Genomic DNA, 16,408 nt, shown 5'->3' with positions numbered 1-16,408 from the left:
CGTGTAACGAGGTGTGGTTCCGACCAGAGGGTGGAAGTTCACAGCCTGTCGCTAGAGGACACGTGTGCACATCACGTGACTACAGAGAGCGAGCAGCAGCACGCATCAATCGTCCAACGCTGCCAGTAGCATTGCAAACAGTGACACGGAGGCGTCACAAAAAAAGAGCAAAGAGGTGGTGTTCATTTTCTGACAGCGGAAGGCTAAGGAGGAACGGACATTCGTCGACAAGTGTCACAAGTGTGTCACGAACACTGCGTGTCCCTCGTAAGGGTCAAGGTGTGGTGCAAGTGCTTCAGGGAAGGAAGGGTGTCATTAGCTGATGATCCACAGTCTGGAGCACCACACTGCATTACCGATGACATCGTCCAGCCGCTGGATGCACTCATTACCCGGGACCGCCGAGTGACAGTGAAAGCCATAGCCGCCGTGCTCAGATTGAGTGTGGTGTCACCGCCAGACACCACACTTGCTAGGTGGTAGCTTTAAATCGGCCGCGGTCCATTAGTACATGTCGGACCCGCGTGTTGCCACTGTCAGTGATCGCAGACCGAGCGCCACCACACGGCAGGTCTCGAGAGATATACTAGCATTCGCCCCGAGTTGTACAACGACTTTGCTAGCGACTACACTGACGAAGCCTTTCGCTCATTTGCAGAGCAGATAGTTAGAATAGCCTTCAGCTAAGTCAATGGCTACGACCCAGCAAGACGCCATTAACCACTTCTAGAGAGAGTCTCACTTGTATCATCAAGAATGCTGTATACAAATGATGGATTAAAGTTAAGTATTCCAGCAGCTACGTACTTTTCTTTATAGCATTCATTACGTATCCTGTTTCAGACCTAAGCAAGCCTGCGTGAGTTAAGAGCGTGCCCTTTCGGCTTCCTCGCCTTGTGTCTAGACTGTCTTGTCTAGACACAACACTGAGTGTCAGAAGTGTTCACACCATCACGAAGGGACGACTGCCCATGCGCAAAGCGTGTACCCAATGGGTTGCCCGACAGTCTTCAACCACACCAGGAAGCATGTCGAATGGTCCACTGTCTTGCTCACCTGCAGTGCTATGCTCAGGAAGGAAGTGCGTTCCTGGCACGAGTGGTGGCTGGAGATGAGTCACAGTGTCATAACTTCGAACCAAAATCAAAATGACAGAGTCGTAAGCATCCGAGGTCACGGCACGGTATAAATTCAAATGGGAGGTTCTCGGCTACCCTCCATACAGTCCGGACCTCTCTCCCTGTGACACGCCATTTTTGGTCCACTTAAAAAGGCTCCGAGGGGCAAACGATTCACCTCTGACGACGACGTCCAGCTGTACGTGCAGAACTGGTTAACATCGCAACCCCGGCAGTTTTTCGAGACAGCCATTCACCGCCTTGTGTCACAGTGGGACAATGTCTCAACAGCGAGGATCAATACTGCTAAAATACAGGTACTGGTTTCTGTAATTGTGCCACCTGCTCGTTTCTTTTTGACTGCCACTTATAAAAGCATAGCCTACGTCATGAGCAAACCTTTGTTATATGTACAATTATAAAAATGCAATAAAAATTACAGACTTTTTTCTATGACCTCTTCCTTTCCCAATGTTTATTCTACCAAACAAAGTCCCCTACATTCATGATTTGGCCAATTTATTTTATTTCAGGCCAGATGCCCTTCCGGTCACCACATTTAACTCATACAAGAGAAGTCCTGTGAGCTAACTACCTGTGAATCATGCTGAGTTTGTTCTGTGTTATACCATATTTTAACTGTTTTTGGTGTTCTGTACCTCATTTGCTATAAACAAAAGATCATTTTGTTGTCAGTCTCTCAAGAACTCTTCCCCTCGGGAACAAGCAAAGGTATCAGACAGAAAGTTCCGTCACATACTAAGGTCTGCTAACCTTCGCCAGAGCAAAAAATTTAAGCTTCCAAGTCAATGCAATCAACAGATATAATCATTTATGTCATATTTTGATACTCACAAACTCTCTTAATGAAACCTGTAGGGCACTTCCCGTTGACCTAGAATCATGAAATTTGACAAGAAGCAAGTAAAAAAAGTACAAAAGTTATTAATTTGTATTTAGTGTCTTTTAGGCACTTTTCCACACTCATTAAAGCATATGCTGAGTTGTTCCCCAATCCCCACTTCGCAAAGCATGATACACTAACAGTTAAAATGTGATAACACACACACAACAAGGTTCAAACTCTTGTAACCGGAATCTGACAACCACGAGACACAGGCCGAACGCGTCGATGCTGAGTCACCAAAAACCACAGAAAGACAACAGCTGTGGACAACAGTGAAGATAACGATGACAGCTGTGGATGGATACAGCAGAATGACAAGCCTGAAGAGTGAACCAAACTGAGAACCTATACACAGCAAGGTCAGGAACCGAACAACAATGGGTATGACATATGATACAATAGTGCAGTCGAAACAAGACTGGCTTCCGAGCCTCTGCGTGCCCGCTTTATACGGCCCCCTCGAGTGCAGACAGGCCGACACGGCGGGCGTGGCCCGTGCAGAGTGCCGCGGCAGCGACAGCAGCAGCTTTCAGATTATAGGGGCACTGCCTAGCGGCTGTCCTCTACGTCCACGTCTTCTATCGGGCTGTCCAAATTGCCAGACTGGGATATCAGACAAACGATTCACAGAGGTCAACTGAATGTTAGTTGTCAGGTTTCTCTCATAATGTAATGATGATGTGACACGTACACAAAAAGAAAGTTAACAGAATATTATTTTGCGAGAATAATGGAGAAACATCAAATGAAGATCATTCTGCACGTAACTCAGAAAATTAAGGAGATGCTTGGGGTGACCAATGACTGGCTGGGTCTGCAGATGCTGGACGTTTGCAGTATCGAGTGTGAATGTGGAATGCAGTACATCAGACAGCGACAGCAGTGCACCTCGCAGTGCTGTACGGAACACGGCAGAAACGTTCGACTAGAGAAGACAGACAAGCCCGCAGTGGCAGAACGGAGCATCAGTGAGGAACTGTGCAGTACCAATGGGTTCTGGGACTCTATTGGTAAAGAGGCAGTAGAAATACTTCTGCCAACACACTAATAAACTGGGACAGCAGTATTCAACTCAGCACAAAGTGGGATTTTGCAATCACAAATATATGACAGAAGTGATCCGTTTTGTTGTTGATGCCACCACTCGCCTGATTGTCCGATAATATTTTATCATTATTTCTTTTCTGTCTGAATTAGTTTTTGGAATGTTGGTTGATGTGACATATTGATCTGTGGCATAGCTAAATGATCAGGTTTTGTCAGAAAAAGACAGTTTGATTGTGAGATGGCAATGTTAACAAATGTGAATAGAATCCTTTGATATGGTGCTGCACTGCTGCGTAGCATAGCCCAATGTCTAGGTTACACTGAAAAGTCAAAGACTGCTGCTCACTGGTGACAGTTAACCCATCACACACAGGTGGTCCAGCCACAAAACTAAAAACATAATAAATTTGCCAAATCATGAAAATAGGGGACTTACCACAATGAGATAACAGGGTGTATTAAAAGAGAGAGAGAGAGAGAGAGAGAGAGAGAGAGAGAGAGAGGGGGAAAAAAAAAACAGATTTTTCCCGGTAAAAATTACACTTTCTCCTGGGCTCCTGGGTGAAAATACACTTTTCTATTACCTCATCAAGTGACAGTATACTTTTCCTTGGAACTGTAAAACTTAATCACTTGAATGGTTAGTTTTATACACCGACGTAGAACTTCCCAGCCCTTTAGAAAACCAAACTCAGTATTTTTTTTTAAAAAAAGAAGGAAAGATTTTTTTATATGCAGCAACATGTATGCTGCATATTTTCATATTACAAAAGTGTAGATTTAAATTTCCACCAAACACCACATTTTACTTTCTGAAGCACTGAAATCAAGATTGCAATGCACTTTTGTAGCCAGTCGTAGCTCATCCCATGATCTCGCCAGCTGATGACAGTCGATATTTAGAGCATAGGACACATGATGTAGCCAGCCAATAGCAACATTCAGTAGTTGCCAGAGAGCACCAGATAACAGGTGTCACTGCGCTTGGGCAGCTACAATGATGCAGGAAGCCCGTATGTTTGTAGGTGCAAAACATTGAAAGATCTTACATTATGTCATAAAAGAAACAAGACATCAGAGGATACTCCAAAAGCATCAGAATTTTGTGAACTGTACTAAAATGCATAATTTTCTCGGAATACCAGTAACAGTTTAGCTCAAGTTTGGTTCTTTATTATGGCATAATGCCATACATGCTAGAAGGTGAAAATGTGCACTTCTGAAATGCAGCGAACAGTTAAAACTAGCCAATAGTGTGGAATTAAACACTTCGTTTCAAATAAATTGACTGCCTCAGCAGAAAAAATTAATAAAAAACTAATTGTTTTCGCAAATCGATACAAATAACTTCATTGTTCTGCAATGGTTGACTGTCAGGAAGGTGGAAATAAATCTGAAACTAATAACATACTTCAGCCTTCTGTACTTACGTAAATGTATTTTAATTCACTCGATAGCTCCTGGCCACAGAAATCCATTTTGTTTTCATTTGACGTGAGAGCAATATACAAAGAGGAAACAGCAAAATCACTAAACACAAATGCGGGTCACATGGAGATTATCCACCTCTCCACTATAACTCTGACTGCTCTGTGCATCAGAAAAAAACCTCGCAATTAATATTGGCTGGGATAATTTGTAACCGGGAGAACAAAAACTCTTCAGAAAATTTGCATTCTTTATTTCCTACAGCTAATAACTTGCTTTTTTGTGTGACATAAAATTAAATATAGAATATATGAAACCAGTAGAAGAGACAAGCAAGACAGTACAGATTTCTTAAATCCTTAAGTCCTGGCATTTTTCTCTCTCTAACCTTGTTACAGCTTTAGATGGTGTGCTTTTCTTTCTGGGGAAACCTCATCAAAGTTCGTCAAACGTTTTGCTAAATGAAAAAACAAAATGTCTAATACTGAAAAAGCTGTTAATACAAACGGCACCCAAGACTTGTGTGGTTTCTCAATCTGATTATGTGTACTTTGTCACTGTCTGCTAGATAAAACAAAATAGGCCTGTCTAGTATCGCAGCAACTGTAAAACACACCAAATAAATGACACACTTTTGGCACAAATCATCTTTTTATAACAAGACAGAATATAATTCATGAAGTACCAATATCAAATGCCTATTAGGTCTACTATAAGCAAAAAGCTTTATGTTCAGAAATAGTTTCACATTTCATCCATACGCTCCAGCTTCTCAAGCATGAGATTGAAAAGTAGTAGTATGAAATTTTGATATAAATTTGGAATTACGTTATTCTTCCATAAATTGTGTGATGTTCCCATTTCTTCTTCTTTCTTGTTCTAACAAACAATCTTGTCATCACTAATTCTGTAACGTATTCTGCAGTTAACTTCACTATCCCTGCCACAATCAATGGTTTAGTTATCCCGTGTTTATTCTCCAGTTCGTTATTAAGTGCTCATACAACGTAGCTACTCCCAGAAAAGAGTTCAGGCAGCTGCTACCGGGGACAGAACAACTGGTCCTTACTAGTATAGTGCTCTGGCTTAAAACTTTCAATCGAAATTTCATTTTTTTGGCTACACCAAGAAGATAATACGTAATCTTTCTTACCTATTATTCCTGTTAATCATTTATTTCCACTCTGATAGTCTGAATCTATGGATTTTGCTTGTAATTATAAAAATGCTGATCATTCGCAAACCCAGTCAACCACATAAACAAACAGCGATTGCCATTTGCCCGTTCAGCTTTATTCTGCTCAGCTTGTATAGACCTGTCCTGTTCTTTCTGCAGGAAAGTTTATTTTTAGATGAGACGGGGATTCCCCTGGCAGAGACATGATGTACAATACGCACACATTCAAAAATCAGATTATGATTCATTCAGAAATAAACTTAATACGTTCAGAAATGAACATTAATGTGTTTCAAAATCATTTGACTAATCGATAGACCAACGTGCGCTGGATACTGTCACTTTGTGAAACGAGGTTTTTTCCGCTGAAGAATATGAATCTGGCGGCCCCCTCCCTTTCCCTGAAATTGCCACCTGTGGTAGATACCCCGGTTTGCCCGCAATGAATCTGGCAGCTTGCAGTGCCAGTAAAATTTTTCCGGGCAGCATATTGTTGCTGCTGTTGCTTATACAGCTAAAAGCTACACTTCTGTAGCCACTAGCAGGAGAAGGTACTACAAATTCGCGACTCAACTGCGCATGCACATGAGCCCGCCCGCAACTGCTCAAACGAATCTAATGTAAACAGTTAAGATGTCACGCTCATTGGAGGCAATTTGTTGTTATGAAGCATTGCACAGCCTTCCTAAGGTCTTTGACACATTTTGCTGTTGGCAGACGCTTGTATGAGCACTATGTTTTGTTGATGTATGTGGCATATTTCCTTTGCAACTTAAGTTTTATTTTCTTCTTTTTTTCTCTTGTTCATGTTTTATTCCTGCAGTATTGTTATGCAGTAGTGGGATACATAATATCCTTTGTTAGATAATAGTTTCTTAACACTCAAAATTACAAAAATTTAACTGGAAACTAAAACAAAACAAAAAAATTCCGAAAATTCTAAACAATTCCCAGGTTTATCCTGGCTTTCTCCCAGATGACAAAATTCCCAAGTCTTTCCCGGGTCGTATACTGTATTTATTCGAATCTAAGCCGCACCTGAAATTTGAGACTCGAAATTCAAGGGGAGAGAAAAATTTATGGCCGCTCCTCCAAATCGAAACGAAGTTGGTCCATTGTAATATGAGACACAATTTAGGTCGAATGAATGACGATACAGCTACAGTAGTTTGGTTCGAGTTGTAAGCTTAGCAGTTAAGCTTTACCAGGTAGCCATTGCTATGCGTCAGGCGCTCCATTCGCATTTATACGGGTACCCTTCCTTCTTCACGTGCTTCGTCTCGCTTGAATTCATTGCTTGTTTTTCTTTGATCTGATAAGTGCCATTCTCTTTGTTATAGGTGTTTACGTTACTCTAAGCTGAAAATGCCTTATTGTACTGTGTCATCCATTGTTTGTCGCATTCTGATGATGAGTGTTTACGACCTGTCGCTGATAACAGCATGGCTTGCTTTTGTGCACGCTGCCGCTGCTTACAATTACAAAAAAAAAAAGAGAGGAATCATCTCATCAGCGAAACAATGGCAAGAGACTGCTATTTTTTGTTACTTACACTGCTGCTTTCTTTGATAATGATCAACAAGAACCAAATGATAAGCTCCATATGATATAAGATGCTCTGAACGATAGTTTAGTGAACATTTTTCTCCGTTTGAAATTCATGGCAGACGCCTATTTGGTACATTACATTCTGCACAGAAATTAGAGACATTTTAGATTTAAAAATCTAGTCAGTTGCCGTGCTTCATTTCTGACTGTATCACTATTCAGCATAAGAATAATACGAATATAAACATGACATGATACGATATGTATATTCTTCCGCGTTTGCTGTTGTCTCACTCTAGTATCATAGTTTATTAGGCAGACAGAATTTAAATGAGATAGCAGCAAACACGAATGAATACCTGGCTTAATGTTTACATTCTTCTACCTTTTCTTTTAATTTATTTTCTAATGCAGATGTTTTGGTGCCAGTATTTATCTTTGTGCCTGCAAAGTATCCCTGTGTAGCGCTACATATATTCGACAGCAGAAGTTAGTTGTGGCGGCACCTACCAACATTTTTCAGAACTTCCGCTTACTTTGCACTCGATTCTAAGCCGCAGGCAGTTTTTTGGATTACAAAAACCAGAAAAATGTGTGGCTCATATTCAAGTAAATACGGTATATGGCACATTTCATTTGCAACTTAAGTTTTATTTTCGTTCTTTTTTTTTCTCTCTCATTCATGTTTTATTGCTGCAGTATTACTCTGCAGTAGTGGGATACATAAAATCCTTTGTTAGATAATTGTTTCTTACCACTCAAAATTACAAAAATTTAACTGAAAACTGAAACAAAACAAAATAATTCCCGGAATTCTAAACAATTCCCAGGTTTATCCTGGCTTTCTCCTGGATGAAAAAATTCCCGAGATCTCCCAGCTGTCCCGGGCCGTATACACCCTGAATAAGCATCAGAAAAGAGGAAACACTGCAGTCTCACCTCCCAGTTGGCGCCATTGACTTGGCCACTCTGCTGGCTGCGCGGGACGAACTCCTCGGCATCGACAGAGAAGGGGGCGGGTGCCTGCCTCCCTCTGCCACGACGGCCAGGGAATGCACCGCGAGGTGGTGGACCTCCACGGTGCCGCCCCCGTGTGCCCCGCCCCCCGCTGTACGCCTCCCCCGACGAGCGAAAGTCCCGAGCCTGGCGGTCCTGTCTCATCACTGGCGGATCTCCACCACCGCCACCAGCGTACTCATTTGCCGAACCCTGCCCACCGCGCTGGTACTGTTGTTGCCACGATGTCAAGTTGTTCCAGTTGTCCATAGCTGATAGTTCAGTGGGCTGCTCCCTACAAACAGATTTAAATCTAGATCAGCTTTATGAAAAACTGATGACAAACTGCAAGGTTTTGACTCAAAGACAGCTCTGAAAGACTGTAAGTGGACATAAGAACCAAAATTTGGCGGCTGACCCCTACCGAGGGATCAAAGAATTCAAATTTTGGACAATTTTGGTTTTTCAAGTGCTGTTAAGTATAAGACATTTGTAATTTATTAACCTGGTTACCATCACCTAATTATGTAGCATAAAAGTCTTATCATGGTGCAATCTTGCTTCTTTTTTTTTACTTGTATTGAAAATCTATATTTGTCAACAAATACTCATAACTTTTAATACTTTTTTTTGGTTTTCATCACTGGCCACATGAAAAGAAAATAATCTGGTGTAGACATGCAAAAATGATGCAAAGTAATTACATACATTAGTAATACTGCTCAATCTCCAGAAATTAAAAAATATTTTTTTTTCTATTTGATATTTTCCCCCAAATTTTAATTTAGTGTGTTGTGAATACTGGCATTTTCAAGTGATCTGTTACTAAAAATATAAAGATGTATTTTTTATATAAAAGTTGTTATTCAATACGTGTTGATTAACGTTTATATTTATTAATAATTATGGAAATCTAAGAAAGTAAAAAAGCTGCTAGTGAGAGTCAAACCAGCAACACTACATCCTCAAGACTTATGCTACCACTCGGCTACAGACAACAGTGTTTATAAATTAAGGTGTGTTCTGCTTAACAGCACTCTGAAATCTACTAATCATCGAAAGTACTTTTTTCATACGCTTTTGATAATTGTGTTCTACTGCTTTAGGAAATTCAGGTCTGGGTGATGAATTTCAGGTTCTGTAAGCACGAAGAAAATAACCAGAGGGGGCCTGTCCCTACGGTCCCATTACTAGAATGAAAAGATACAACAACAATATGAGACATTAATAATAATAATAATAATAATAATAATAATCTTGAAATTTAATAACTATTTCTTTGCATATGGTATGTCACTAAGTTTAGATAAAACATAACACATGCAACACAATTGCACAAGGCCTGATTACACCATTAGTAATAATGCAGGAGAGAAAACTAATAAATAAAACAGAATATTCTAAATTCTTGGTAACAACCTTAACTTAAAATCACATGTTACTGAGCAGCTTAAATATCTAAGCTCTGAAGTACTACATTTGAGATAATATCAGATCTTGGAGATGAAAATCTGGAAAGGTAACCTTCCTATTTTCAGTCATTAGTGACTTGTCACTGATGAAATGTGTAACAACAGGTTCTAACCATCTCTTGCAGACAGCTCTTTAAACAGTTGGACATAACACCAGCCTCACAATGTATGTATATCCTTAGCAAGTTTGCTGTCAATAACCAACGAAAGTTGGAAAACAACAGCGAATTCATAAATACAGCACTGGAAGCAAAAATGATGTATACTATTTATCACACAGTCTTAGTGAAACACAGAAAGAAGTGATGTTTTCAGCCACAAAAATCATCACCCACACGCCCAGTAATATAAATAGCCAAGAAGATACAAAAAAAGTAACTTCAAACACAAGTTGAAATCCTATCTCCTTGACAACTCCTGTCACACAACAGAAATAAACCACTGTAGGCGTGAGAGGGAAAAAAGGCGAGTTAAGAAATCACGTAATCAGTCAGCATGTTGCCACATTTTTAGCTGCGAGAAAGTGTAAAACTGACTGTTGGCATATCATGGCAAGAGTTTGCCACTGTGGTCCACAGGCATGCAGATAACCAACTAACTTGGAGGGTACAGATTTTTTTTAAAAAAAAAAAAAAAAAAAAGAGCAGCAAAACAAGGTGCTCATTAGCACCACATAGGTTTCACCATCCCAGAAAAGAATCTATAAACACCTTCGAAGCTAAAATGTCTGAAATTAGAGTGAAGGAATTCTCATTCACTGCATACAAACTCAGGATGATATTGCCCAAACATCTGATACTAAAAAAGGGTCGACAGAAGCGTTCGATCCCACCCATCGGCTTTGACCAGTGACTTAAGGCTGTTGTGGTGTGTGACATTATAACGGCGCGGATTTTAGTTTGTGAGAGTGGCGTGTTTGTAGGTGTCATTTTGATGTGATCGGTGGTGCTCTCTGGTGGTGTGTTGTGTGTTAGGTGATGTTTTTGGTTTAATTTGCGTATGTGGCGTGTTTATACGTGGCATACTGTTGTGGTCGGTGGTTCTCTCTGGTGGTGTGTTTATGGGTAGCGTGTTATGTGGCGTATGGGGTTCACTTGCATGGTAGCATTGCACTGTGTGGTATCGGTGGTGACTGTGCTTTCAGCGGAATATTTTTCAGGGAGTTAATGATTTTGGTTTTGTTATGTTGACGTTATTCTAGTTTTTTTTTCTGTTCATCGTGTGTGCATTTTGGTAAATTGCCTTGTTTATGTCTTTGGTAGGATGGATATGACTGACAAGGGCAACAGTTTTTGGATGTCGGCGATGATGGAGACAGTGCGTTGTCTCTAATAAAATGTCTTCAGCTATTCGGCTTGTTGGCTGAAGTCATGAAGTGTTCAGTGTGTCGTGAAGAAATGAGGCTTACTAAAGTTCCGGCGTCTCTGACCAGGGGCGGCTATATGTGGAGATGATGTAAGGATAACAGGTCAATGGAAGTGTTCGGTTGCAATTTTAATTTTCTAGGTGTATTTTTGGGGTAGGATTATGTGTGGTAATAGTGAAGTTTTTGAGACTTATAGTGTGGTATCGGTTGTTTCTGTTGACCTATATAGGTCAAGGGAAGTGATCTATTCCAGTAGATTTTGTGTGTAATTGAATTTGGGAAGGCTGTGGGGTCTTGTTATTTTAGTGTTCTTTGTCGTTTGGTGTAGTTGTGTGTGTTTATATTTAGTTTGTCCCCAACCAAAAACCTCCCACACTTGTCCCGTTAGTTTGATTAGGTTTTATGTGGAAGGTGTGTGTTTTGGTTTTTTGATGTATTTTTGTGTTTGTTGTTATGTTTACGTAATCACGGCATAGGCGCCATATTGGAGTCTTAGTGGATGGTCGTTTCCAGCATATTCGTGACGGGTGGAATCGGACACTCCCGTATTTCCGTAAAAAACATATGCAGAATACACTTTGCAATTTTACGCAATTCTGAGGTAGGTAGAACCTAAAACTTATAGGAACAACTCAAACAAGCAATTAAAGCAAATCAAAGATAAGAAGGATAACTGATAAAATCAAACAAAATTAAATGGGAAAAGTTAAGGAATTTTGTTATTTGGGCACCATGATGACAGAAGACAGATATTAGTGAACAAGTGGTTTCATATATAAAACAGAAAGGAAATCATCTAGATTTTAATCTTGACTCCATGTACATATGACTGTGATATTTGGACATTGTTGCAAACAGAAAGGAAGGGCTAAGAAGGGATGGAAATGTGGCTAACGAGAATGATTGGATACTCACTGAAAAAGTTTTGGAAGAAATCAAATTGTGAAAACACCTTGCAGCAGATAGTCACAAAGAGGCCAGCACAAAACAGAAGAATGGTTGCAGCAGAAAAGGGTAGCAATAAAGAGAGAGAGAGAGAGAGAGAGAGAGAGAGAGAGAGAGACCGACCTTTTTATCTGCCCAATCAACACAGCAGCATCAAACTGCATAGCATAACACTTTAAACACTGTTTAATATACATTAACACATGTAATGCTCACACCTTGCAAAAGAGAAATTAGTGTGTTATTGTATGTTCTACCCTTTGTTTGTCATCAAAGTGCAAATGTGAAGTTTCAGTGAAGTGAGTAAAACACAGCAGATGGCACACTCTGCACACCTGACGAGAGCTTGGTAAATATGACTGATTACTGAATGTGTTAACATTTTCCATCTGAAGCAAAGATTTAGATTTTTGTCAGATACCCTGTTTATGACTTGCAAATGCACTGCAAACTTGCATAAAGATGTTGGAGACAGAAACAGCTTTTAGGGAAGAGTTAAAATCATTTCTTATTGAGGTTGAGGCACCATCTATGCTTTTGGATTGGATTGTATAGGGGGAAGAGACCAAACAGCGAGGTCATCGGTCTCATCGGATTAGGGAAGGACGGAGAAGGAAGTCGGCCATGCCCTTTCATAGGAACCATCCCGGCATTTGCCTGGAGCGATTTAGGGAAATCACGGAAAACCTAAATCAGGATGGCCAGACGCGGGATTGAACCGTCGTCCTCCCGAATGCGAGTCCAGTGTGCTAACCACTGTGCCACCTCGCTCGGTCCATCTATGCTGTATTTGTCTTTGCAAAAGAATGTTTCTGCAGTTGGTTTTCTATTTCCTTTGATTCAGATGCAGTGCAATACACCTCCTCAGAGAGGAGATCTGGTGCTAGATGGACAGAATGGCAGCATGTTTCTCACGTGTTATATTTCGCAGCAGTGATGTATAAAATGTTCATGTGTTTTTAGTTTTTGTAAGTGTTTAATATCAAAACTCTCACATTAAAATTACTGCACGTAATATGAAACATGCATACAGCATCTGAGAAAGAACTACGATTGGATGGCAGCTGTCCTCCACCACTCAACTTGCTGAAATGTCATTCACAAAGTACTTTTAATTGGGATATAGTTACGTCAGTGATTTACTTCTTGTGCATGTCGCAATCTCGGTGTAGATTACGTAATTGTGATTTCCCTTCGAATCGTGTGGCTATGCCAGTCTAAACACCCTGGACTCGTATTCACGAGGAGTAGGGTTTATTCCCCATGCGGCCATCCAGACTTGACTTTTTGCAAGTTGCTAAGATGAATGCTTGGTTGATTCTATTGATTAGGCCATGGCCAACTTTCTGCCCTATCCTCACCAAATCCTATCCTGCTTTGTTTATGTTATATATATGTATGTATTTTGCTATTAAGTTATCTCCATGTCCCACGCTGTTGTACTGAATGGTATATCGATCAATAAATAAAATACAAAAATCAATTTTTTGTTGCGCAAGGCTGTTATCTTCATCAGCTTGTGTTTCCCTAGTCTCTGTTAGTTGAATTTTGTGCACAAACACAGAGTTCTACAGATACATGATCTTGATGGACCAGAGAACAGACCATTTCACATTTTAAATTAATTTTTATTTGGCTTTAGCCTTTTGAGCTGGTGTGCTCCCCTTACTACAAATTTAACACTAACAAACAAAATGGGTGATAACATATTTAGAAGCCTATTTAGTTGTTTATTCAGTTTTCACTGGTGATCAAAATGTTTGGCAATGTTCTCATGAAATCCAGAACAATTAAAAGGTTTCAGTAACACATTCAAAAACATGCATTTTTCATCTAGGCCAATATAAAAGTCAAGTCCTGCTCCACCTAAGAACACTCAGGCATCACACATGAAACATTCGGATTTGTGGTCTTGCAGTCATGTAACTACAATGGTTCTTCAGTACAGTATTTGAACTTCAAACATCTGCAAGTGTTGAGGGCTCAAGGGTGACACTGGACCTCCTCTGAAATCTCAGTTGTGGCAACAGAGAGGTCTATAATATAACTCAAGATCTAGGTTACAATGAAATGATCTGGTTGTGAGTTCGCAAAGTCAACAAATGTGGGTGCCAAGTAAAGGTTGTGGTGTCCGACTGATGTGTAGTGTAGCTAAATGTTTATGTTCACACCACGTTTAAAGGCACTAAAATTGCAAAAGGAAATTCAGAAAATGAAATGAACAAGTCTCCAATGAGTACTTCAATGCATATTATGCACATGTATCTCTCAAACTACAAAAACTGCAAGGGGACCCACTAGATAACTTTTACTGTGAAGAGAACACGTGATCTGAGATACCAGTTGCACCACACAGTTACGTGCATGCAATGTGCCTTACTGAATTTTCTATGCATTTCTGATATGTCTCTTTACCAACACAAACATTGCATTGTGGAGGAAGATATAACTGTATAGAGAGTGAAATAATGGTGAGTGGGGGCATGCAGTTAGGTAAATGAATGGAAGATGTATAGGAGAAATTCTTTTCTTGATTTCACAAGATACAAACAGACCAAAACAATGATCAGGTGGAAGGTGGGTACATGACATTGGAAAACATGTATGAGCAATAAGCATATGCACATTGTAAGAACAAAATGCATAGATAAGTCTAAAAGAGGGCTCTAATAAACAATGGATGTCAAATGAGGGCTCTAATAAACAGTGGATGTCAAATGATAATCTGCTGACAGCTCTCACTGAACTCTCATATGTTAGAAACATTCAAAATCAATGAGATCAAATACTGAAATGTTATCAACTTCACTTGTCTTTTTTTGTCATCAGATGGTACCACCATAGTGGGTCAAGGATCACCAGGAATCCCAAGAACAACACACAGAACAAATACATACTTTCACTACAATAATTTTTAATGTAATCTCCCCCCCCCCCCCCCAAAGATTCAACTTCATAACACACTGGAAACCTACTGATGTACTTCTGAAAGCAAGTTCTGTAAATTGCAATATTTACTAAATCTCGGTAACACCACTATATTAAGATGCTACGTTTACGACGATTGATGGTTTCGTTTTTTATTTCGCTCTGGCACTGGCACTTCACTGATACAAATTTGGATTAACAGAATGCTACATATACTATAACGAACTTTATTAAGGCGGGATTGCGAAAACCTAGAAGCCACCCAAAACTTACAGCAAACCAAATAAGCGCTATCACACTTTTAAATATAACTATCAAGAAAGAAAATTTCAAAGACGCAAAACAACAACGAGATTTGTCAAATAAAGTATCATGCAGATGTACGGTATGGTGAAAGCAGCATTAACACCCTATATGTCAGAACAAGGCAGAAGGAAAATAATGTTAAATTAGGCAGATATATGGGATTGGCTCACCTTTAAAACAGTGCTCGAAATTATGGGTTTCGAAAGAATACACGTTTCCTAACCTTTCAACAGCTGGAATTGATGTCACAGGTTACTTCTGCTCAAAGGCAATTTCACAAGTTCGATGAAACAATTATTATGACGTCACAAAATAAGATAAAATTGCACGTCTTTTTGGATTAGCCATGACTAGGTCAATAACACTAGTCATCATATAACAGACCAAGGTACAGAATTTTCGTATGACCACATTTTCAAATCGCTACCATCATTTCGGCATCCGTTGTTGACAATAGAATAAAATACAAGTGTTGGCAACCATGTGCCATCGACGACAAATGAAACGCCGGGGTGCAGACTGCAGAAAGATGCTACAAGATTTGGTAGGCTTTGGAAAGTCGCCACGTTGCGATACTTAAAGGAAAAATTCTACGCCGAAATAAAAAGAGAAACTGTCGAAGCTTCAAGGCAACGGAAAGAACAAATAGCTTGTAATTTTCGTGAAACATGTTGGCCTAGAAAAACAGTCGAATTTATTTGTCTTTGACACGTCCTAACAGTTGGCTCAATAGGCGGGATCTTCAAAATGGTAAACTGGAGAGGGTTTTGTAACGACCAGAGATGGAGTACCCAGAGCTCCGGGGTTATAGGATCATGCAGTTCATCCATTTCCGCGATTTTATTTGAGTGTTACCTGAGATTAAACACAATGACGAGATGTCACTTTTAGCGAAAACAGAAATGCGTATTGCTACAAACAGTTTATGTTGGGAAACAGAGAAAATGCCTCACCTGTCAGTCATACGACTTCCTTCGACACACGAAATCCAGATATAAATTCGGAATGGTATTTTTCGAAATAATTGGGACGATGTCTCACTTTCTTCTTAATTTTCGTTATAATAAACAATTCTGTCAAAATCTCGCGATCACTGTCTGATGCTATAACTATTCCTACCATCGCCAAAACCTATTTTTCAGATAAACTAGCTAACCAGGGCCGAAATCA

General features: G+C 39.9%; 1 protein-coding gene across 1 annotated transcript in view; it reads right to left on the bottom strand.

Moving 5' to 3' along the window:
• Positions 1-15,773, bottom strand: part of LOC126108247 (protein shuttle craft) — a 276,697-nt gene extending 260,924 nt beyond the window's left edge. The window contains exons 1-2 of the mRNA XM_049913476.1: positions 15,462-15,773; positions 8,165-8,516 (exon numbers count right to left, since the gene is read on the bottom strand). Coding sequence (XP_049769433.1) covers positions 8,165-8,491 — 327 coding nt within the window. The 5' untranslated portion in view covers positions 8,492-8,516; positions 15,462-15,773. The remainder of the gene's footprint in view (positions 1-8,164; positions 8,517-15,461) is intronic.
• Positions 15,774-16,408: the final 635 nt, after the last annotated feature.

This window comes from Schistocerca cancellata, chromosome 11 (genome assembly GCF_023864275.1).
Source record: "Schistocerca cancellata isolate TAMUIC-IGC-003103 chromosome 11, iqSchCanc2.1, whole genome shotgun sequence".
Lineage (NCBI taxonomy): Eukaryota > Metazoa > Arthropoda > Insecta > Orthoptera > Acrididae > Schistocerca > Schistocerca cancellata.
Note: the sequence above shows the minus strand (reverse complement) of the source record. Positions and strands in the feature narration are given on the sequence as shown.